This window comes from Carettochelys insculpta, chromosome 6, assembly GCF_033958435.1.
Source record: "Carettochelys insculpta isolate YL-2023 chromosome 6, ASM3395843v1, whole genome shotgun sequence".
NCBI classification, from domain to species: domain Eukaryota; kingdom Metazoa; phylum Chordata; order Testudines; family Carettochelyidae; genus Carettochelys; species Carettochelys insculpta.
Genome location: NC_134142.1, coordinates 72,280,692 through 72,304,329, shown reverse-complemented (window position 1 = coordinate 72,304,329; position 23,638 = coordinate 72,280,692). Strand labels below are relative to the sequence as shown.

General features: G+C 44.7%; 1 protein-coding gene across 1 annotated transcript in view; it reads right to left on the bottom strand.

The window, feature by feature from the left end:
* The window catches only part of MYBPC3 (myosin binding protein C3), a 126,988-nt gene that overhangs the window by 83,469 nt on the left and 19,881 nt on the right, over positions 1-23,638 (bottom strand). The window contains exons 2-8 of the mRNA XM_074997265.1: positions 19,362-19,628; positions 15,782-15,889; positions 15,197-15,283; positions 14,894-15,042; positions 9,009-9,126; positions 7,619-7,667; positions 3,607-3,651 (exon numbers count right to left, since the gene is read on the bottom strand). Of these exons, the coding sequence (XP_074853366.1) occupies positions 3,607-3,651; positions 7,619-7,667; positions 9,009-9,126; positions 14,894-15,042; positions 15,197-15,283; positions 15,782-15,889; positions 19,362-19,628 (823 nt within the window). The remainder of the gene's footprint in view (positions 1-3,606; positions 3,652-7,618; positions 7,668-9,008; positions 9,127-14,893; positions 15,043-15,196; positions 15,284-15,781; positions 15,890-19,361; positions 19,629-23,638) is intronic.

Here is a 23,638-nt window from a genome sequence, read left to right as displayed (position 1 = left end):
ATCTCTTGCCACAAGTGACACCACCCACACTAGCCTGGGATCTTACCCTAGTTCTCAGGACTCCGATTAGACCTCCCTTAGAGTACATGGCATATATATGAGAGATTGTCAATTTCTGATTGCCATCTCCTCAACTAGGAATATACGAGAATTAGTGTCCCTGTTGGCACACCCACTATTCAGGACCTTTGTTAAAGACAAAGTAGATCAAAAGCCATATCTCAGTTTTCTCGTACAAGCTCTGCATTTTCTATGTAAATCAACAGATCTAGTTCCCTGTTTTTTTCCCGAAAAACTCTTTTCTGATAGTGGGGAGATGATTCCGCATATGCTACAAGTCAGAAGAATACTAGCAATCTACTTGGAGAGGACTAAAGACGTTATGGAATCTCCTAAACTCTTCCTTTCATCCACAGAAAGGTTTCAGAGTTCTGTGATATGGGCTCAAAGACTATCCAAATGGGTTTCTGGTTGCATTAATTGCTGTCACAAGATGCTTCCATCTGGAGTCCATATGAATTCTATGAATTCAATTTCTACCTTGGTCACAATTCCTTACAGATATTCTTATCCTGGTAATCTGTAGAGCAGTGACTTGGGCCTCTCCCCACGCACGCACAGAACATTATGTGATCACTAAAGATTCAGCCCGCCAATGCCATTTTTGACTTCATAGTACTCTACCTCCAGCTGTGAGTACTGCTTGGGAATCACCTGCACAGGAGCATCCACTAGGGACACTACTCTCAGAAGAAGAGGAAGCTACTCACTTTGTACAGTAATGATGGTTCTTCGAAATCTGTGTCCCTATGGTGCTCCACAACCCAGCCTCTTCCCTTCTACTTCAGAATTCTCTAGAACAGCGTTTCTTAAACTTTTTGAGGCCACACAACACCAAACAAGAATATTTTTAATACAGAACAGCTAGGAAAATTTTTTTCAAAAAAAATTGTTGCCAGGCCAAAAAATAGAAGAATAAAAAAGAAAAATCCTCCCCAACCTGCCCCAAAAAACAACATATACAGCAAAAACAAAATGAAGTACAATAAACCCTCGATTTAATGGACTAGTGGGGAGGAGGGGTGTCTGCTATTCCCAAAAGTCCATTAAATGAGATGTTTCACCAGAGGGGCCATTGTGCACAGCTGGAGGAGCCGCCCCTGCAGCTCCTCCCACCAGCGGTGGGAAGCATACACAAGTGCCAGTTTGCTCATGCGCGCTCCCCACCACTGGTAGAAGGAGCACGTGGTGGTGCCAGTTGAGGAGGTGGTGGTTCCTCCATGCTGCAGCAACAGTAAGTCTCTTACCTTTTTTGTTGGGTGGGGGTGGGAGGGGGCGGGGAGATGGACCCCAGTAGACTTGGTGAACAACAAGGGGTATGTCTGTTCCCGGAAGTCTGCTAAATCGAGGTCTGTAAAATTGAGGGTTTACTGTAATTTAATCAGGTATCATAACAATGAAGAAGTAACATTGTATCTGGTTTTAATAACAGAAAATATACACCACCAGTGTATGACATCAAAGACGTGTCAGATGCTTGCAGCACGCCTGTGAGTTGTTCACGAAACACGGACAAAGAAATGAGGCTATTACGCCCATGCAATGCTAGATAGCCTTGAGGCAGACCATAAGAGGAGAGCACATGCATGGGCTCAATGGACCCTGCTACCAAAAATCTCTGATTAAGGTGCAGGGGGGCACATGCACCTACAGAGGAGCAGCTGTAGGTTTTCAAAGAACCATCGTGACTGCACAAGGTGAGTAACTTCCTCATTGGTTTCCATCTGATTTGCCATTTTCAGTAATAAAAAGTTTAATTGCATGTGTGTAATCCCATTATCTTCAAATTTTAAAATAGGACATCTGAAACAACCTAGCAGCTCCTATTCTGACACTTTTAAGCAGAATTTTTCTAGAGGGCAGCATCCAACGTGCCGAAGTCTTTGAAAATCCTGGGCCCTTATTTTGAAAAACTGGCCACTTTTTCCGGTGAACATGAGAGCTGAGTTTGTGAGTGATGAACTCTTCCGAAATTTAGCTTCTAACTTCTGAAACACAATTAAGGAATTATGCATTTTAAAATAGGACATCTGAAAGCATTATGCCCAGAGTGGGAAGGTGTAGTACACAGGAAGATTTTCATGTCCAAGCGACAATTTGTGTGGGAACAGTGTGGGAGGTGTAATCACGTTATGTATATGATAGAAGGCCAGATGTGCATTCAGTTTAAAATTTTCTCCTCAGAGTTGCTCTTCTAAGAGGATGCCATGTGTCCAGGATGTGTCCTTCCTGTAAATGAACCTCGGTCACAGAAAAAAAAAAAATCCATGAGGAATCCTGTGACACCTCAGAGACTAACATATGTGTTAGGGTATAAGCTTGTGTGAGTAAAACACACTTCATCAGATGAGTTGGAGTGGAAATTACAGAGGCATGGGTATGTATATACAAACAACAAAAGAAGTACTTGTGAAGTGCGGGACCAATGTTAATGAAGCTAATCAAGCCCGTGTGGATGTGGCTCATTCCCAGCATTTGCTGAGGAGATGTCACTATCCAGAGAGGGGAAATTGCTTTTTTGTAGTGTGTAAAAGGTGTAATGTTAAGATCCTTATTCAGTCGTAAATTGATAGTATTGAATTTGCAAATGAACTCCAGTTCAGCAAGTCACCTTTGTAATTAGGTTTTAAAGTTATTTGTAGAAGAATGCCTACTTTTAAATCCATTACTGAATGTCCAAGGAGGTTAAAGTATTCCTCTACAGATTTACGTGTGTTATTTTTCCCGATGTCTGATTTGTGTCCATTTATCCTTTGGCACAGAGACTGTCTGATCTGGCCAATACACATGGCAGAGGGTCATATCCGGTACTTCATGGTGTATATCACATTAGTTAGTGGATGTAAAGGGGGAAGAGCCCCCGACGGTGTGGCTAAAGTAGTTCGGTCCAGCGATAGTGTCGCTTAATTTAGCTATGTTGACAGAGTTGGCAATGGGCTTTGTTGCAGGGATAGGCACCTGGGTAAGTGTTTCTGTGGTGACGTGTGGCTGCTGGTAAGCATTTGCTTCAGATTGGGAGTTGTCTGTAGGCAAAGACTGGTCTGTTTCCCAAGCTCTGTGGGCGATTGTTTTAGACTCACTAACGCTGGTCCTACACTTGACAAGTACTTCTTTCATTGTTCTTATATGTAACCATTCCCTCTATAATCTCCATACCAACTCATCTGGTGATGTGGGTTTTACCCAGAAAAGCTTATGCCCTAATAATTCTGGTAGTCTCAAAGATGTCACAAGACTCCTCATTGTTTTTGCAGATACAGACTAACATGGCTGAGAATCTCTGAGACTCTCTCACTAGAGCATCAAAGTATTCCACTCTTCTTGTTGCTTAATGTGTGTCTCAGGACAGTCATTTTTGTGTTTTTTAGTGACTTATCAAAGCAAAGTATTATCGTTATCTCTTGTAAAGAATTCAGATATTCAAAATTGAGTCTTCAGCAAGTTTGGATTCTCTTTATTGGTTAGGGCTAGGGTTAGGAAAGAGAAAGAGAAAGAAAGAGTTCAGTGTGTGGCTTGGGTCTGACTGCTGGCTGAAACTTGGGCTACCTGATACAGGCTGCAGGCATCCGTCTTCCTCCTCCAACCAGGCTCCTGAGTGAGATTCACAAAAACAGACCTTTAGCTTTGTGCACTTCAGTTTGATCTCTGCTGCCGTCTCATAGAACAACCTAAGGGCTTCAAACTCCAAGCTCCACGAGCGAGTATGAAGTAGTTTTACTAAAGTGCCCCGATCCACAGGAGCCTTTTTCCCATTCCAAAGGGAGAACTACCACTGTCTAGTTCATTCAGCTGCATGGTGGGGTCAGGCATTCGAACCCAGAGATTCTCACAACAAATTTTTGGTGGCCGCACTGACACTTCTTTCCTAAAATATTTAATTAACTTTAGGAAAAAAAACATTACGCACATGTACGCATCCAAATTGTTGTAACTTTTGTGGATTTTCTTGATGAAGATTCAGTAGTAAAAATAATGCGAAACATGATATTTCTGTGTTTGTTAACATCACTTTTCACAGGCTGCTTAGCTACCTGGGAATCTCTGAATTTGGTAAGTGATATTAACAAAACATACAAGTATTATTTTTCATAGCTTGCCTGCTATCTATTAAGTCTGCTGGAAAAAACATATGTTAATACCACTTTTCTCAGCAAGCCCCCTGACAAATTAAGCCCTGGATGGTAAGGTCAGAGGGGGAAGTGGCAGGGGCCAGAGGTGATTCTAGGATGGATGAGGGATTGGCAGAGGCAGCAGGAACCTGGGGCAACGGGGCTTGATGGTGAGCTCCACCACTCTATGGGCAGAGGCTGGCATACTTTTCTGTGTGGCCTGGGGCTCAGAGACAGCATTGAGGGGTCACTGTCCATGGCTAAAGCCCAGAGGCAGGAGCAGGAGTTGTACGGCCACATCTGGGTTTGGAGCCTGTATCGTGTGACTGGAGCTATGGGTTGGCAGTTCCCACTGCTATGCAGTCAGTGCCTGGAGCCAGGTGCTGAGCTCAGCTAGAACCAGGTGCTGAAGCTGTGCGGCTGGAGCTGGGTGTCGGCACCTGGCATTTGCTGCTGCTTGGCCAGGGCCAGTCTTAGGACCCAGAGCCAATTCCTTCCATGCCGTGGCTAGAGCATACTGTTGTGTGACTGGGCTGGGAAGCAGCTGCAGAGAACACAGCCATGTGGCCAAAGCCAGGGGTTGGAGCCTGAAGTTCCACAGATGGGGGCTGGAGTAGTGTGATCAGATCCAGGGCTCAGAGGTTAGAGCCCAGAGTCCTGCAGTTGTAGCCTGCTGCTGCGCTGTTGAGACTGAGAGGTCAATGCCTGGGGCCACAGCCTATTGCCAGAGCCCGCTGTTGAAGCTCTGGAGCCAGAGCCAACTGCTTTGCGTCTGGGGACCAGAGCCTGATGTCCTATGGCCACATGACAAGAACCAGGGGTCAGCACCCACAGCTGGAGCTGGTGGCCATATCGCTACACACCTGAATTCCTGCCAGTGGAGCCTGCTGCCTGACTACCCCAGCGCTAAAGCCCAGAGCCTCTTGCCAGGGTAGTTAAACAAGTCGGCTCACACCTGTAGCACAGCACTGTGCCCCACCTGTCTCCAAGGGCAGTGCAGAACAACACATCCACAAGCAACAGAGGGAAAGGGCTGATGTTTTGTCTCCCCTCCCCGCTTTTGCCACCTAGGAGGGTGTTGTATCTGCACAAAAAGCCTCTGGTGACCAAAGTGGCTGCATTTGAGAAATGCTTTTGTATGTTCACAGCTTATCTTTATGAATGTCTTAAGTCATCTACAATTTTTTAGCATGGCTGTCCAACACCTCCCTTCAGTTTTATAGAGATAAATGAATCCTAAATATCCTGTTCAATCAACTGGGCTGGGAAACTTGGGCCTTATTCGAATCATATTCCAACTCTGCCAGAAGGTATTGTCTCATGCTGTGTCTTGCATCCTGCTGTAGAGAAAAGGTGGTAAATAAAAATCTGGTGGAGCCTGTTAACTTCACACACATTTCCTAATACAGTTTAGTAAAGGAGGCAGTACTGGTCAGTCTTCAGCTCCAGCTTATTAGCAGCAAAATAAAATACGATAATTTGTTTAGTGATGTGGGATTCTGATGTGGTGGAACTATTCTGCCTCTGTGCTGATCAGTGCATGCCACCTGACTCCAAAAGATTTGTTAGGAGTTTATATTCCATATTGCTCTGACTTGCTTTACTTATCTTGATAACAGGAAGAGGAAATTTTGAAAGCCAAATAAAGGACAACAAAGGCTTGGCCACGTAGAGTTATAGTCAAGTGGAACTTGCCTGTACAACAGCATGACTGACCAGTTGAAGACATGTATTCCATAGTTACTGTTTTAGTTAAATTACATAAGATTTTTTTTTTTGGTTCCTTGTGACAGTATGTGAAAGGCAGATCTCCCATAATAGTAACTTGTAAAAAACCACAAGAAATTGACCGTGCTGGATTTTCTCGTACATTAGGAAACCTGATTCAGGTGAAATACTGGTGCTGGAGTTAAACTTTCATTAACTATGGGGAGCATAGTAGAGGTGACATTAAAATTCTTTGAAGGATAGTACCTATTGCTCTTGTTGTAGATGATGGTTTTGGGGGTGTTTTTATTGCTAAATTAGGGGAAAACAGTCTGATTTTCATATTCAGTAACAAATACAGTTGCAAGTTTACTACTTAAACTCTACAAAAATCTTTAACACTTTTTTAATTTAACCAATAGAGGTCAGGGTAGCTCTATTAAGAGGTCCTACGTCAGCTAAGAATTTATTGCATATAGGGGGAGAGTGGCCCTGAATACGCATGTAATGCCTTGTGGGTAGCATTGTCAACTTTCCAATTGCAGAAAATGGAACATCCTTGCCCCTTCCATGCTGAAGCTCCACCTCTGCTCACCCCATCCTGCCTCCCTCCTCCCTCCCTGACTTGTTCTCCCCCACTCTCACCTGCTCACTCGCACATTTTCACTGGGTTGGGTCAGGACCCTGGCAAGAGATATGGGGTCCGGGGAGGAGCCAGAGGTGAGGGCTTTGGGTGCAAGTGGGGCTCTGGGTCGAGGCAGGTGTATGAGGAGGGGATGAGGGCTCCAGCTTGAGATGTGGGCTTTGGGGTGGGGCTGGGAATGAGGGATTCGTGGTGCAGCAGGTGGCACCAGGCTGGGCCGAGTAACTCAGGGCTGGGGAGGGAGATGAGGTGCAGGAGGGGATTTGGTGTGCTGGCTCTAGGTGGCGTTGACCTCAGGTGGCCACCAGGAAGTGGCCAGCTTGTCTTTCTGGCTCGTAGCGAGGGGCGGATGGGAATCTACGTGCTCTGCGGTCACTGGGATCTGTGGAGCCATGGCTTGGAGTGCCACCTGTGGTGGGGGGCTTTGTGCGGCGCCCCACAGCCATCCTTCCCTCTAAGAGCCAATGGGACGTTGTACAGTTTTGCATGCCAGCCACTTCCTGGGAGCGGCATGGAGCCTGCTGGTGCTGCGGCCAATCAGATTTTTAGCGGTCCAGATGCCTGGCAACCCTGGCTGTGCCCCTTTGTAGTCTAGGAGGTGAATGTACCTGACCACTCACACATACTTTTAAAACATCACTGATCGTACTTCAATCAGGTAACAAAACATTAATAAAATTAAATGTAATCATCGCTTAACCAGCTTTGCGCTGCTTGGTGTTACGTCCAATCTCTTGTTCCCTGTCTGGTCTACATGTGTGCTAAGACACAAATGGATCCTTAGGCTGTGGAAGCGACACGGAATCATTCGCTCCCCAGTTGATATACAGCTGAAGTGCTCTTTTCACATAAAAATTATGTTCATTATATCTGAAACAGTTAAACATCAGAATTCTTGTTACGTAACAAGGAGCCAACTTCTCTTAGATGACGTCTAGGATGCAAGGGTGGCATTTTAGCTTTGCAAACAAGAAATTTACATAAATCTTTGCAATAATGGCTGGCGCAGTGGTGGCTATTTGTACACTAATTTTCCTCTGACATGAACTTGTCTAGGAAAGTGCCAGATTCCACCCAGAAGCACAAGCTTCCTACTCACGCTCGTCGGAAAGCAGTGCGGATATCCACATCTCCTGTTGCTGGTGCTTCTGGTGTGGTATAATGGGAAAAAGAGGGTGGGAAACAGTTGAGAGTGTTGCTTGAAAGAGACACAGCACTGTGAAAAAACGTTTACTTTCAAGCCAATTTTGTCCCATTCTGTTACGTTTTTCACTATGATTCATCACTTAGTAAATGGTGCCCATGAAATAATGGTGGCCATGCAAGTAAGTGATCTGAGGTTCTGGATTCTATCTCAAGCTTCACATTAATTTGTATGGGAAAGTCACATTGTCTTCTCTAAAAGCTGGTCTGAATATTGTGGTTCCAGCTCCAGGATGGTTGCCCATCAATCAGCTCTTTGGCAGGTGACTGTCCATCAGCAAGCAGCTGATGGGAGGAGCTCAAGATGGGAGCAGCGGCTGGGCAGGAGATCCTGATGTGAGGGGTTGTAGTGCGAGTGGGAAGAGGCCCAGAGAGAGCAGGATTTCTAAGTGAGTGTGGATGGAGCACCCACTGGAAAAAGCAAGTTAGTGCCTGTGCTGTTAGGCTCCTTGAGAGCCCAGTTCACAAACTAAAGCTACCACTCCTCAGTATAACCCTGGAGGAGGGAGAGTGAGGCAAATACTGGAATAGCAAGGGTGAATCATGTTCACATTGACTTGTCTAAGTCCCTGGTGGTCTATTGCTCATTGGAGGTAAATGGATAGTACTTCCCAGTCAATCACTTCTAAGTTTTTACAATACAGCTGTACTCAGGCACATGAGAGCAATTGTTTAGAGTAAACCCCTTGCTAAAACTAGTATACAATGTCTGTTGCGATATTATACTGCCAGATGCTTCTACTGAGCTTGAATTTGTCAGGAGGACAGGGAGTAATAATAGGTTAGTTTTCTGAACTTTTTCAAGTTTTTTTTTTCCTTTTCAAATTTCCATGCTCAGTTAAAGAGATTTTGGCTACCTAGATCTTAAGTTAATTCTGATTTTTAAAAAAAAATTAGACCAAATGTACTGCTCGTAAAATTATGGGACTGAAATCTGGATAAAGGCAAGGGTAATATAGGCTAATTCTCCTCTTGCTTACTTCGTTATGCTCTTTCAGTGCATCTCAATCCTGTATTGAATTACATACTACTTACACACATACAGAGGCCATCCCCTTCCCTCATAGCCCTGCACCTCAATCTGCACCTGTAGCACTCCTGCTATTCTAGTTTAGGGTTTGCACACAGCTCTGCCAGTTCCTCTCAAACATGACCTACACCCTCTTCAGGTGGTCACTGTTTACTGGGGGGAGAGGTTACTCTGTACACAGTGAGGAAAAAGTGGGGAGAAGATAGAACCTAGCTAGATAACTTATTTCTCTAATGTTGAAAACATATAATCTTACCGTTAACAATCAGGCTGAAGTTACAGCTATCAAATTTGTCCTTAGTAGACACCTCACATCTGTACCCTCCTGCATAAGTCATTTTGGCTTGAATAATGTGCATTTCAAAGATGTAAACCTAAGAAACAGGTCAACCCACAGAGCAAGGAAGTTAGTAAATGAAAGAGTAAAAGATGTATAAAAAATGACGCATATCAGAACATTAAATGGTAACGGACAAAGTCCAGTACACACTAAAAACTTGCTATGTTTCAGGTATGTGCAACTCTCTGTCTCTTTTGTGGTTGGATGAGGAGTTGTCATAAAGGCAAACATGTCTTTAATCCACTTATAAACCTAGAGAACATCATCTGCAGAGCAAAGCATGCTGTCCTGTAGCACCTTTAAAAATTAACAATTTTATTTATTATGTAATGAGCTTTCATGGGTAAGACCCACTTCTTCATATTTCATCAATTATCATCAGATCTGATCAGTGCCTCTTTTATATAAAAAGAGGACCCAGTACTCTGCTGGCTCTCTGCACCCCACCCTCAGCCAATCCCCTGGCTTGGACTGCCGAGGTGCTGGGAGTCTGGCCTCTCACCCCAGTCCACACGGCAGGGCACCCCCATGGCAGCAATGGTGGGATGAGGACACATCCACCAACTAGGAGGTTATGTGTGAGATGACCACTGTGCTCTGGGACTGGCTGGCGATGGAGCGTGAGGTGTGGATGCGGCTGGCTGGCAGCCTGAACACCTTGGCCCAGGCCATGGCCACCTGCCTTGCCCAATCTCCTGCCCCTTCACCAGCCCAGCCTGGACCAGTCCCCCTACTCCAGCCACACCCCCACCGGCAGTTGCCCACCTCCCGCAGGACCTGTCCCCAGCTGCCCACATTGAACTGGGCCATTGGCTTCTGGTCAGTGCTTGCACACCAGCTGTGGCACCAGTGGCCGCCCCCACACACCCTGTGGAGGCCAAGCCTCCAGCATCCCCAACTCACACTTACCTCCCTGTGGTCCTGGCACAATCCCAGTCACACCAGACCCACGGTGGTAGAGGCACCTGCGGCCACTGCAGGTCCCAGGCCTCCATGCCAGTGGGCAACAGAACCCTTTCCCCCCAACCCCCCGCTCCACTATTGGTCCGCCACCCCAGCCCCCCACCTCCCTCCTGTACGTCATTTCCCCCATGGAAATAGTTGGAGTTATTCTGTGGTTGTTGTGTTAAAAAAAAGTTTATTCCACCTACCCCAGTAAATGTTAATGTTCCCACCCTAACCACGAGTCCCTAGTGCGTGGTGAGGGAGTGGTGGTGGGGGGTAGCAGGAGGGGTGTGTGTGTGCAGTGCGGGAGGGTGAAGGATGGGGGAGTGGGGAGGTTATGGTGCGGAGGATGGCTGGAAGGGTCAGTGTGAGCTCAGGGCAAAGGCTTCCTGCGGGGCCTCCTGGCCCCTCACCCAATCCGTTTGGGCCTGGTGGCACTGGACAGCAGGCAGATGCTCATACCCGGCACCCAGGTCCACATCCCAACCCTGGATGAAGGGCTCCTGTCTGCTCTCCACAATACTGTGGAGAGCACAGCAGGTGGCAACCACTGCAGGCAGGTTTGGGAGGCTGACATATAGCCTCCTGAGGAGGCTGTGAAACCTTCCCTTCAGCCTCCCAAACACCTGCTCGATGGTGCCCCTGGCGTGGTTGAGGCAGCCATTGAAGACATCTTTGGACAGGATGGTGCATCCCGTATAGGGCCACGTGAGCCATGGGTGCAGTGGGTATGCAGCATCAGTCACAATACAGGGGGGCATCGTGCTGCCCCCAGCGGGCGCTCCTGCGGGGGAACACAGGTGTAAAAGCATTGAGTGCAGCCAGCATCTCCCCTGTTCCTCCTTTCCAGTGTTTCACATTTGTGTATGTCCATGTCTCCTCAGAGTCTTCATCACTCTGAAGGCTGATTAGGCTCTGCACATACTCAGCACAATGGATATGGTGCTCATAGTACTTACCACAACATTTTAAAACTGTACGGGTTCCATGTTAGCCTTGCAGTGGCCTCTGTACGGCTATCCAGTGAAAAAAGGGCATGAAAACACTTTTGCTGTTGCTTTCCAAAGCGAGGAGGTGGCAAGAAGTGAACTATGGGAGGCTGACAACACACACCCACACCCACCAGTAGCAGTTCTTTTGTCCCAGTAGACAATGGGAGTGTAATCCATAATGCAAGGGGGCAACAGGAACTGTGGGATAGGTATTCACTGTGCATTGCTGACAAAGTCAAAGCTGGTCACCCTAACGGGGATGTACACCATTGACTTCATGTACCATTGTGGACATGCACACATGACTTTACAAAATCAGGTGCTACGAACCTGCCCTTAACAAATTTGCTCCTATAGACTTGTGTTGATTGTTTATATTCATCCTTTGTAATCTGACCACGTTTCCATGTTTTGTAGGACTATTTTTTATTTTTAGATCACTCAAGATCAGTTGGTTAGGCCAGAATGGTCTCTTTCCATGCTTACTATTTTTCCTATGCAGTGGAATAGTTTGCTCTTGTGCTCTTAATACTGCCCCTTTGAACACTGCCAGTTGTCTTCATTTGTTTTGCATCTTAGATTCGCCTTCCCTGGGACCTTACCTACCAGCTCTCTGAGTTTGCTAAAGTTAGCCTTCTTGAAATTCATTGGTTTAAATTTGTTATTCTCCCTCCGACCGTTCCTTAGATTCATGAGCAGTGTTCCCTGTAAGCTGAGCTCCTGGGTGGCTGTTCAGGAGAGATTCAGGTGCCAAGCAGTTGATTTACAGATCCCCCACGACCGCCTACAGCCAGCAGCATGTGTTTCTATTGGTGGTGCATAGCCATGTTTCCCAGTGCACATAACAAAATTTATCCTGCACATGGACGGAGATGCTAGAGGGAGCGTGGATCGTGAACTCTTATCATTTCACACAAGCTGCCTTCCATTTCCACACGCTCAAACAGTTCCTCTCTCTTTGTCAAAAATCAAATCTAGAACAGCCCTTCCCCTCAGCCGTAGCTTTCTCCAGCTTCTAGAATAAAAAACTGTCTCCCATACGTTCTAAGAGCTTGATGGATAGTGTGTGCCCTGATGTGCTGTTTTTTCACCACAGGTGTCTGGGTAGCAGATGTTCCCTATCGCCACCACATGCTGCGCTTTGGATGATTTTGTTGGTTGTTTTTAAAAAGGCACATCCTCCTCTTTTTCCTTATTTAAAACAAAGAAGCAGTCAAGTAGCACTTTAAAGCCTAACAAAATAATTTATTAGGTGGTGAGCTTTCATGAGACAGACCCACTTGTTCAGACCATAGCCATACCAGAACAGACTCAATATTGGTTCTCTGTGCCTTAAATATTGAGTCTGTTCTGGTCTGGCTATGGTCTGAAGAAGTGGGTCTGTCCCACGAAAGTTCATCACCTAATAAATTATTTTGTTACGCTTTAAAGTGCTATTTGACTGCTTTTTTGTTTTGATGGTTTATAGACTAGCACAACTCCCTCTCTGATACTTTTTCCTTATTTGGTGGTCTGTAATAGACCCCACAATGACATCACCCTTGTCTTTACTCCCTTTATTTTCACCCAGAGACTGTCAACAAATCTGCCTCCCATTTTCAGTCTAAGTGTATACATTTTTCTTATATAAGGCTGCATCTCCCTTTTTTCCCTGGCCTGTACTTCCTGATCAAGCTGTACCCTTTAATATTAATATGCCAATCATGCAATTTGCCAAATGTAGCCAAATGCAATTGCCCCAGTAGTGAGTAGAACCATGTTACATGTGCCTACAAGGAGCATTTCTTTCTAACACAGATTAATTAGAGGATGACACATACCCTGAAGAATGGAAGATTAGCTGCTGTCCAAAATATTTCTCTTAAAAATAAAATCCTTACTAAAGGTTGAACCTCTCTAATCCAGCACCCTCAGGACCTGAGCAGTGCCGGATGAGAGAATTTGCTGGACCACAAGAGGTCAATATTGGCTAGTACATTACCAATACTTCCACTGCTTACTGGGATCTTAGAAGACATTTGGGGTAAATTACAGCACGGAACACTGAGCTCCAGGACTGGTGGCTGGAAAGAAAGTTTATGGTACCACGGATAACTTGTCCACACCCAGGATAAGCAGTCATCTGGTTTACTAAAATCATGCCAGATTACAGATGTTGCTGTGTGGGAGCGTTCCAGATTAGAGAGGTTGAATTTGTACTGTAATTTTGCATGTTCTTATTATTCACTTACATTGTTAATAAATTATTAAATTGATTTTTATCATAATTACGGTGGGGGGTACATGTTTTTGCCGTGTGACTTCCTGTTCTGTATTCACTGACCAGTGAGGGTTCCTGTCAGCTTTTTGGTATGTCATTCTATATTCATACAATTACTAAACTGGACTGAACATACGCTGAACCTTTCCTCAAAAATCTTTCTTCCAAATCTTTTATTACACCATCGTGGAACAGGGGAGTGATAGTACAGTAGAGGCTCGACATTTGTGAGTGCCTCATTCGCAAAGTCAGTTATTTGCGAGTGGCCTCACTTCCCCAGGCTCTGGGACCAGGAGCTCCGATGGCTGCCGTGGGTTCCCCAGGGCTCCAGGTGGGGAGTGCCTGTGGCAGCAGCAGGTGATCCGGGGCTGGGAATGCCGGCAGCTGCTGTGGGTTGCCCAGTGCTCTGGGGCAGGCAGTGCCCATGGCTGCCACTTCCCAGGGCTCCGAGCACCCTCCCCACATTTGAGAAAATCAACATACGTGAGGACTCTGAGCACAGAACCCTCGCAAATGTTAAGACCCTACGGTATGTGCCTAGAGCATCTAGCTTCGTCTAGATCAGGGGTCTCCAACCAAAATAGCAACAAGAGGCATTTTTTCAAATTCAATTACAAAATCAATACGTCAAGAGCCGCAATGCATATGATTACGAGACAGTCCTTGATAAATAACGTCACACTGTACTTTTTGTAACCCCTACTTAAGAACCGTGCACGCAATGACTTGTACCAGTTAGAAAGGTTAAGTTACTTGCACCCCTGGATTGGAGAGCAAATGAGGACTAGGAAAATGCTGCACCTGGGGACAGGCTCTTAAGCAGGAAGGAGCAACGTTAGCATCAGCCCTCCACACCCTTCCCCCTATTCCCAGGCTGTACCCTACTCGGCTTCCAAACCCGCCCCCCCCCATCTCCAGGCTTTACCTGACTCAGCGCTCAGCCCCTAAATCCACCCCTCATCCCTAAACTTTACTCCCCCCATTCCACACACCTGCCATGACATCCCTAGGTTTAATCTGCCTCAGCCCCAAACTAGCCCCCGGGACTAACCCATCCATGGCACTGGTGGGGGAGCCTATGCCAGGCTGGCATATGCACCCAGTGGAAGGAAGGCTGGCACAGAGGTGTTCCACTGGCAGGGGTTAGGCCAGCCATGCCCGCCGGAGGGGTGTGGCCACTCACAGAGGAGGGCGGGTGAGAGATGCTCTGAGACCCCTGCCCTGCTGCCGCTGAAATAACGGAACTAAATTCAATTGGTTTAATGGCCGGATCCCTCCCACGGCCCCGCCGGCCATTAAACCAATTCAATTTAGTTCTACTGTTTCAGTGGCAGCAGGGCAGGGAGCTGCAGAGGTGTCAGTGACAGCAGCGTCCAGAGCTGCAAATGACTCCTTAAAGAGCTGCATGCGGCTCCGGAGCCACAGATTGCCAACCACCGGTCTAGATCCTTGGAGCATAGATTCCTATCCACGATTAGGATACTGTGTTCAATTTTGAGTGTGTTAGTACCGAAATATGCCACTGCCAGGGAAAAGGTAGTTACCCCTAGAACAAAGGTTTGTGGCTTCAAGGGAGATTGAGAGCTTTGCTATCTGACTTGTACCTTATTGTTTCGGTCATAGCTGTCATGTAGCTGTAGATGTTTCCCCACTTTGCTTGCCAGGTCCATCCACTTTCCCTTGAACCATTTCACTGATGGTTTCTTGAGCATGCTGGCGCCTGCCACTTTGCAAGTGAATGTGATGTTCCCACCTTGAAAGGGAGACAGGCTAAAATAAGGCAGTGTGAGTGGTGTTTCGTACTTCTGTTAGAGTGTTGTTATTGTACTGTACATAGAGAGACAAAGCAGGTGGGCAGCAGGTGTAGGGTTCACTAGCAGCTTACAGAAATCAGACTTTTTACTCACCAGCAATCACTTCCCCATCCTCAGGTCGTGTCACGAAGAGACCAATAGGGTCCAGAGGTAGGTCTGGCTGAGCCTCAGAAATTGGAACTGAAAGAAATAGCTGGATTTATTAATTATTTTCTCCCCAACTATCAGTGTTGGGATTTTTTGTTCCTATTTTTTTCTTTCAAAGGGTTAACCAGGATGGTGATTCCCAGCCAGGGGTACATGTACCCCGGGAGGTATACAGAGGTCTTCCAGCAGGTACATCGACTCATTTAGATGTTTCCCTAGTTTTGCAACAAACTAAATAAAAAGCAATAGTGAAGTCTGTATAAACTAAAATTTTATACAGTGACTGAAATATAAGTACTATATTTATATTCAAATTTATTTATGATTTATGATTACATGGTAAAAATGAGAAAGAAAGCAATTTTTCAGTCATGGGGTTTTGTATTTTTATGTCTCATTTTACAAGCAAATAGTTTTTAAGTGAGGTGCAACTTGGGACTGCACAGAACAAAGCAGATTGCTTGAAAGGGTGCAATAGTTTGGAAAGGTAGGAAGTCACTGAACTAGGATTAGTTGTAACATCTTTTTTACCTTCAGAATGCCTGCTGGGTTCTGACGGTTGTGTCTCTGCTGGTGTAGGTGAACCTGAGACATTTGGGGCAGAAGCAGCTTCAGTAGGAAGGACAGTCTCAGACGTTACTGAGAAAGAATGGAAAGCAAGATTACCGAAAGCCCTGTATTTCTGGTATATACTTTCTGCAGAGGAACATCTCTTCAGTGAGCCTTAGGAAATGCACGGCTATTGTCTGATAGAGCTTAGAAGGCTCACTACTTTGGAAGGTGCCAGCCTTATGGAGGTTCTAACCAGGTGAGAATAGCTTACCTTTGCCAAGCTTTGAGTTTATGATAGTCAACTTTCTAATTACACAAAACTAAACACCATAGCCCTGCCCCTTTCCCAAGACCCCAGCCCCCACTCACTACATCCCCCCCGCCACATCAGTGGCTTGCTTTCCCCTACCCTCACGCAGTTTCTCTGGGTTGGGGCAGAGGGTTGAGGTTCGGGTGTGGGGGGGTGAAGGCTCCAGCTACCTGTGCTGTCTCTAAGCTGGGGATGAGTGGTTTGGGATATAGGAAGGGTCTCTGCATTGACAGAGATCAGGGGGCTCAAAGCTGGGGCACAGGCTTACCTTGGGCTCCCGGTCATTAGTACAGTGGAGCTAAGGCACGCTTCTCGGTGGAGGGCAAGCGGCTCTGCACACTGCTGTCCCGTACAGCTGCTACCCCCACAGCTCCCATTGGCTGCAGTTCCTGGGCAATGGACAAGCTGAGGTGGTGCTTGGGGCAGGACAGCACACAGAACCCACAGGTCCCCTGCCTAGGAACTGGACCTGCCGGCTGTTTCTGGGTTATAGTGCAGAGCCAGGACAGGTAGGAACTAGCCTGCCTGAGTCCCACAGCACTGCCCGCTGGTCTGCAGTGCTGACCAGCACTGTCCGTGTCTCTTTTGGATGGGGTATTCTGGTCATAGGCTGGACCCCTGGCAACACTATTTGAGCTACAATGCCTGTGAGCCCTCTTCTCTCTCTCAGGAGAGATATTTGAATTTTTAAATGTCATAATTTTGACATATCAAATTTTAGATTTTTTTGTGGAAAATAATTTTCTATAGTTTGGCTTCTGTGGTGTACATAAAAACAGATGTGATGAAAAATGTCACTTTTCTTTTTATGAACCTTTGAAATAATTTGCCTATGTGTGAGATTCTGTTTTAGCCCTGCTATATGTAGCTAAAGTTTGAAATGTTATAACTGTCCGTATTTTTGTGGACTTTGAAAAATGATATGGCTGCCTTGAAATTTCAAAAAGGAGACATTCAAACTCCTACGGATGCCTCCGCTCTTGAGAGGCAGTATATCTAGCTGTCCATTAAGACACAGATCTAGAAAATGAGGTGACATTTAGTTTTCTTTTAATGTTTAAAAGAAAGCCAAATTCCACCATCTTTACTCAGACTGCATAGTAGCATTGGAAGTACTGTCTAGAATCTTGCTGAAAGAGAATTAAATATAATTTAACTGAAACTCTCCACATCTCTAATTATGGCATCATTAACGATGCCTCCATGCTTATTTAGAAAAGGTTCATCTCTGAAGTATCAGCACAGAGTTTACATGGAAAACAACTTCTCTGCACAATAACGTATTTGATATTTATTTCAGCCATCTTCAGTTGTCAAAACAACCTTTCTGCTGATAAAGATTCACTGCAGACGTCTATCCCTTGGCGACTTGTAGGCCAGACTACTGTACTATGTTCTATCTGGGGCTAATTGCAAATGATGTCAGGAAGTTTCAGCTGGTGTATTATGTAGCTGCTTACCTCCTAAGAGTGTAGGGCAATAAGAGCATATTACACATCTGCTCTGTCGGCCAGTAGGACCCAGGTGAAATTTAAGATGTCAGTTACGATCATCAAAGGTCTAAATGGCTGAAGGCCCATCTACCTCAGAGATTTCCCCTCCCCCCGGCCCCATCATATATCCTGCCCCCATCAGGAACAGAATACTGTCTCTACAAAAAATTTACTCTTCTGCTAAAAATTAGTGAGTTTCTTTTAGACTGATCAGAAGATTTCACCAAAGCTACATGTCAGTTACCAAAACAAATGCTTAGGGGTAAAAATTAAATCAGAGCTGAAGTACTTACATTAGCATTAGCATGATGGAAGGGCAATGAGACAGTATTTGGAAATAAATTGTAGGATAATGAGGGTGACCTGGAGGTACTCTGAGAATCGCTGATGGAGTCTGTTTTCCATGTCTTCTCCATCTTCCCTTTTAAAAGGAGCAACCTGCCCCATTAAGGGCCAAGAGGACTTCGGTAGACAGCCCTGTTTTCAGTAGTCCTTCTCTGCTACACCTGTGAGTGTGGAGCTTAAAAACTGGAACTGAGCCAGAGAAGGGGAGTTTCTCTCCAAACTTGAGCTCCAAGAGGTTCAATCTGGTAGTTAGTGCTCAACAGAGTTGGAGGAAGTTGCAGAGAGTTGGAGCATGTAAGATGGGAATGGAGCAGAGAGGTTCTTGCTGGTGTAAGAGGACTGTTGGCCCCTTACGCAAACTCAGGGTGGTTTTTTGGTTGTCTAGCTTTCAGTACCACTAGAAAAGTGGTTGTTCCCCTCTATTCAGTGCTGGTCAGGCCACATCTGGAGTATTGTGTCCAGTTTTGCCCCCCCCCACCAGAATAGAAAGGATGTGGGTGTGCTGGAGCAGGCTCAGCGGAGGGCAACAAAAATGATTAAGGGGCTGGAGCACAAGACCTATGAGGAGAGGCTGGGGGATTTGGGCTTGTTTAGTTTACAGAAGAGAAGACTGAGGGGTGATTTAATAGCAGCCTTCAACTTCCTGAAGGGGAGCTCTAAAAAGGAGGGTGAGAAACTGTTCTCAGTGGTGTCAGATGGCAGAACAAGGAGTAATGGTCTGAGGCTGAAAAGGGAGAAGTGTAAGTTAGATATTAGGAAAAACTACTTCACCAGGAGGGTGGTGAAGCACTGGACTGCGTTGCCTAGAGAGGTGGTGGATTCTCCATCTCTCAAGGTTTTTAAGTCCCGGCTTGACAAGGTCGTGGCTGGGATGACTTAGTGGGGTTGATCCTGCTTGAGGCAGGGGGCTGGACTAGATGACTCCTGAGGTCCCTTCCAGCTCTGTGATTCTGTGATTGTCTTCCCTGTGAGCTGGATTTGCCTGGGTCGGACAGAGTGGGATCAAGCTAAGGAGGGTGCTGCCTTCATTGCTGGGCATCTCGCCAATATTGCAGCCACCATTCTGCTGTTGCCCAGCTCTGAAGGCAGCGCAGAAGTACGAGTGGCAATTTTGCAACCCACCTAAGATAACCTTGTGATCCCCCTGCAACTTTCTTTTGGGTCAGGACCCCCAGTTGACAAATTCTGGTTTCCCCCATGAAATCCATATCACTTAGGTGAAAAGCATATTAAAGGCCAGATTTTACAGAAGGACACCAGTTTTCATAGTCAGTGACATATTTTGCACGGCTGTGAATTCTATCGGGCCCTATATATTATTAAAACCTCATTGTATGGGCCCAACACACGATTTCTGAACACTTGGGTTGGCAGTTCTGACTAAGCTATAGTGGGTTAGGAGATACCATACCTGGCTTTTTGACCTTGAGGTCAAATTTGACCTTGGAGCTTCCTGCAATTACAGCATATGTTCCATCATCCTCTTTTTCTGTGTTATTGATGGACAGTGAATGCTTGTTCCCATCAGCCTTGATGACATACTTGTTGCTTTCAGTCAGTTCTGCTCCAGCATGCTGCCACTTCACCTTGAAGCCAGCTTTTTCAGTCTCTGCTTCAAATACAGCTGTATCTCCTACCATCACCTCTGTTGTCTTTGGCTTCTTGGTGAAAGCTGAAGCTGAAAAGAGAGAGTGCGTTCTTCACCTGATAACATTTTCTTGTAATCGGATCTTGTGTCTACAACTGCTTTTGTCTGACTTCTATTCCTCCCCCACAATCTAACTTCCAGCTACTTCTGCAAGATGTGAATATAACAGTTTTGACAGCTGTGGAATAGTTTGCCTAATTCAACAGGATGCTGCACAAACTTAGATCTCAGACTCTGTAACTGAGGCGTCCAATCTTCTCCATATTGTCATGAAATGGTATGTAATGGATTGAAAACTGTTCCCAAACTGAGGAGTGTGCTGAGGTCAGAAACACTGCCTGTCTTCCTGTTCTTACATGCAAACCAATATTTGTAGAGTGGTGATGCTCTAATTCTTTCCATGTGTCATAATGGTGCAGTGCGCAAAAGGGCTGTGCTCGAGTTCCCCATGGAGTTTCTTTTAGATGCAGGAGTCACATTCACATCCTCTTCTAATTGTTGCTGTAATTTATGTGAAACAAATACTGCATTGCAGATTAGCTTAATTTAACTGGGGGAAGTGATTCCTGTAAACTCTCATGGAATATGAGAGGAAGGTCCTCTCGTGCACTGATAATTGGTGAAAAGAGAAGAAAAAAAGGTAGGAATAAATGGTCAGGTTTCAGAATGGGGAAACAGTGATGTCCCCCAGGGGTCTGACCTGGGACTGGTCCTATTCAACATAGTCATAAATAAATAGTGAGGTGGCAAAAATTACAGATGATACAAAACTACTCCATATGCTTAAGTTCCAAGGAAACTATGGAGACAAAAACACTTCTCAGAATTGGGTGACTGGGCAACAAAATGGCAGATGAAATTCAATGTTGCTCAATGCAAAGAAATGCATATTGGAAAATATAATCCCAGTTATGCGTGTAAAATGTTGGGGTCTCCAAGAGCTGTTACCACTCAAGAAGGAAATCTTGGAGTCATTGTGGATAATTCTCTGAAAACATCCACACATGCAGTCAAAAAGTGAAGGTAATGTTGGGACTCATTAAAAAGGGGATAGATAATGAGGCAGAAAATAACATATTGCTTCTATATAAAATCCATGGTATGCCCACATCTTGAACACTGTATGCAGATGTGTTCACCCCATTTCAAAAAGATATATTGGAATTGGAAAAGATTTATAAAAAGGAACAAAAATGATTAGGGGTTTGGCACAAATTCTGTGTGAGGAAAGATTAATAAGACTGGGACTTTCCATCTTAGAAAAGAGATGACTAAGTGGGATATGACTGAGGGCTGTAAAATATGACTGGTAGAAAGTAGATAAGGAAGTGTAATGTACTCCTTATAACACATGAACTAGGGGTCACCCAATGAATTAATTAGAGGCAGGTTTAAAATAGAGGGAATTACACAATGCACAATGCAGTCAACCTGCAGTCAATGCAGTCAAACAATGCAGTCAAACATCTATTAGTAGAAGTCTAGATGGTGCTTGGTCCTTCCATGGATGCAGGGGACTAAATTTTGCCACAGGATATTGATGACCTTTAGAGGTCCCTTCCAGTCCTGTGAGTCTATAAACCTGTCCTCCTTAAAGGGCAAGACTAAAAAAGAGTTCAAAAAAGAGCTAGATAAATTCTAGGAGGATGGATTTATAGACTCATAGGACTGGGAGGGACTTCTAAAGGTCATCAAATCTAGTCCCCTGCATCCATGAAGGACCAAGCACCAACTAGACCATTACTAATAGATGCTTGTCTAACCTGCTCTTAAATATTGCCAATGATGGAGATTCCATAATCTCCCTTGGCAATTTATTCCAGAAATTAACCACCCTGACAGTTAGGAAATTTTCCTGATGTCAAATATCAACCTCCATTGCTGCAGTTTAAGCCCATAGCTTCTTGTCCTATCATAAAGGACTAAGGAGAATGTTTTTCTCCCTCTTGCATGTAACAACCTCTTATGTACTTGGAAACTGTTATCATGTCCCCCCTATCTTTTCTTTTCTAAACTAAATAAGACCAGTTCTTTCAATATTCCCTCACAGATCATGTTTTCTAGACATTTTTGATACTCTTCCTTGGACTTTTTCCAGTTGGTCTACATCTTTTCTGAATTGTAGCAACCAGAACTGGATTCTATACATCAATTGAGGTCTAAGAGCTCGGAGTAAAGAGGAGGAATTATTTCTCATTTCTTGCTTACGTCTCTCCTGCTAATACATCCTAGAATTACATTTGCTTTTTTTTTGCAATAGTGTCATGCTGTCAACTCTTATTTAGCTTGTCGTCCACTATAGCCTCCAGATTCCTTTCCACGGTACTTCTTCATTAGGGGCAGTCATTTCCCATCTTGTACATGTGCCACTGATTGTTCCTTGCTAAGTGGAGCACTTTCCATTTGTCAATATGAATTTCATCCTATTTTCCTCAGACCATTGCTCCAGTTTCTGCCAATCTTTTTGAATTCTTATCTCATCCTCCAAAATACTTTCAACCCCTCCCTGCTTGGTATCATTCACAAACATTACTAGTGTACTCTATATGCCATTATTTAAATTATTGATAATGATTGCTATTAGTTAGGAGATGGACGGGTCTTGTGTCCAAGAATCTGTTTGCCAGAAGTCAAGAATGAGGCACAGGGACGGGCAGTGACATTTGATTATCACCTGTTCTACTCATTTCCTCTGGGGAACGTGGCACTGGCTACTCTCAGGAGGTAGGATACCAGGCTAGATGGACTGTTGGTCTGACCCACTATGGCCTTTCTTATGTTCTGCATATATATTTGTTAGTGAACTCCAGGATCCTTTTTGGGGTGAAAAGCATTAGGGATAACATTTTTACAAGTGCCGGAGGTCCTAGTAACTTCTGAAAGTGTAACACTATCAGTGTAAGTGATTATTATTCTGACTGCTTTGATATGAAATAAAGCCTTAATACTGTGTGGTGAGGAGAGCTTAGCATGAGGTACATCTACACAGTGAGCAGCAGTGAGTCTCAGAGTTTGCAATAAGAGCTGTGGAGCTCTTGCAGCTTGGATTAGGCTCTGAAACCTAAGGCGTGGTCTACACTAGGTAGATAAGATAATTGCATATACATAATTCTAGGTATGGCAATTACATAAGTAGAATCGACTTATTTGCAGTCAATTTACCTGGCCATTCTCACTAAGGAAGGGTGACGGGAGAGTTTCTCCCATTTACCCTGGATAGGTCAATTTCATATGTCTTTTCCAGGTATGTGAAATTGAACCATGGAAGATTGACCCTGAACAAGTTGATCTTCTGGGTCATATAAACATAGTCTAGGAAGAAGCATGACCTTCTGAATCTGAGCACCAGCCTGAGCTGCAATATGCAGCTAATTTTTGTGCCACAGTGTAAGCCCAAGTCTGTTAACCAGGGCTTTGAGACTTGTTGTGTAGACAAAACCATACAGGGTACATCACTGGTCCAAATAAACAGTTTTATTTTTTTGAAATTATATGAGCTTAGAACTCAGGTTACTGGGAGGGTTTTTCTTCAAAGTTTAATAAACAAAATTAAATAATTCCATCTAGATTGATTTAAACCTTAAATTATCTTAAGAATTTGTTTTCATGCTAACATTTTGAAGAAATTTAAATAGCTACTTTTTTCAACCTTAAATTTCTCTCCTAAAGCTTGATGTGCTTTTTTCTCTCTGAAGATTATTCTTTCATTACTTGGAGAAACAATAGTCACATAAAAATCATTAGGAACATAAGAATCTCTATATTGTAATAAAACAATACATTTTTGTTCTGTAATAAACCAGTACTAATTAGTTCAAGATCAATTCCTATTGCCATACCAGAAGACATATGACATATGTAGTTCAATATCCCACCTCTTGTTGTATAGGGAATGGTGGTTCATTTAGTTTTGATTTCTTGTCTTTGATACTGGCTAATGCTTAAATCTTCTCTGTTAGGAAAAAATCACCCTGATGATGGCCTTTTCCCCCGCCAACCTATCTGTATGCAAATATTTAATCTGATATCGAAAGTTACTA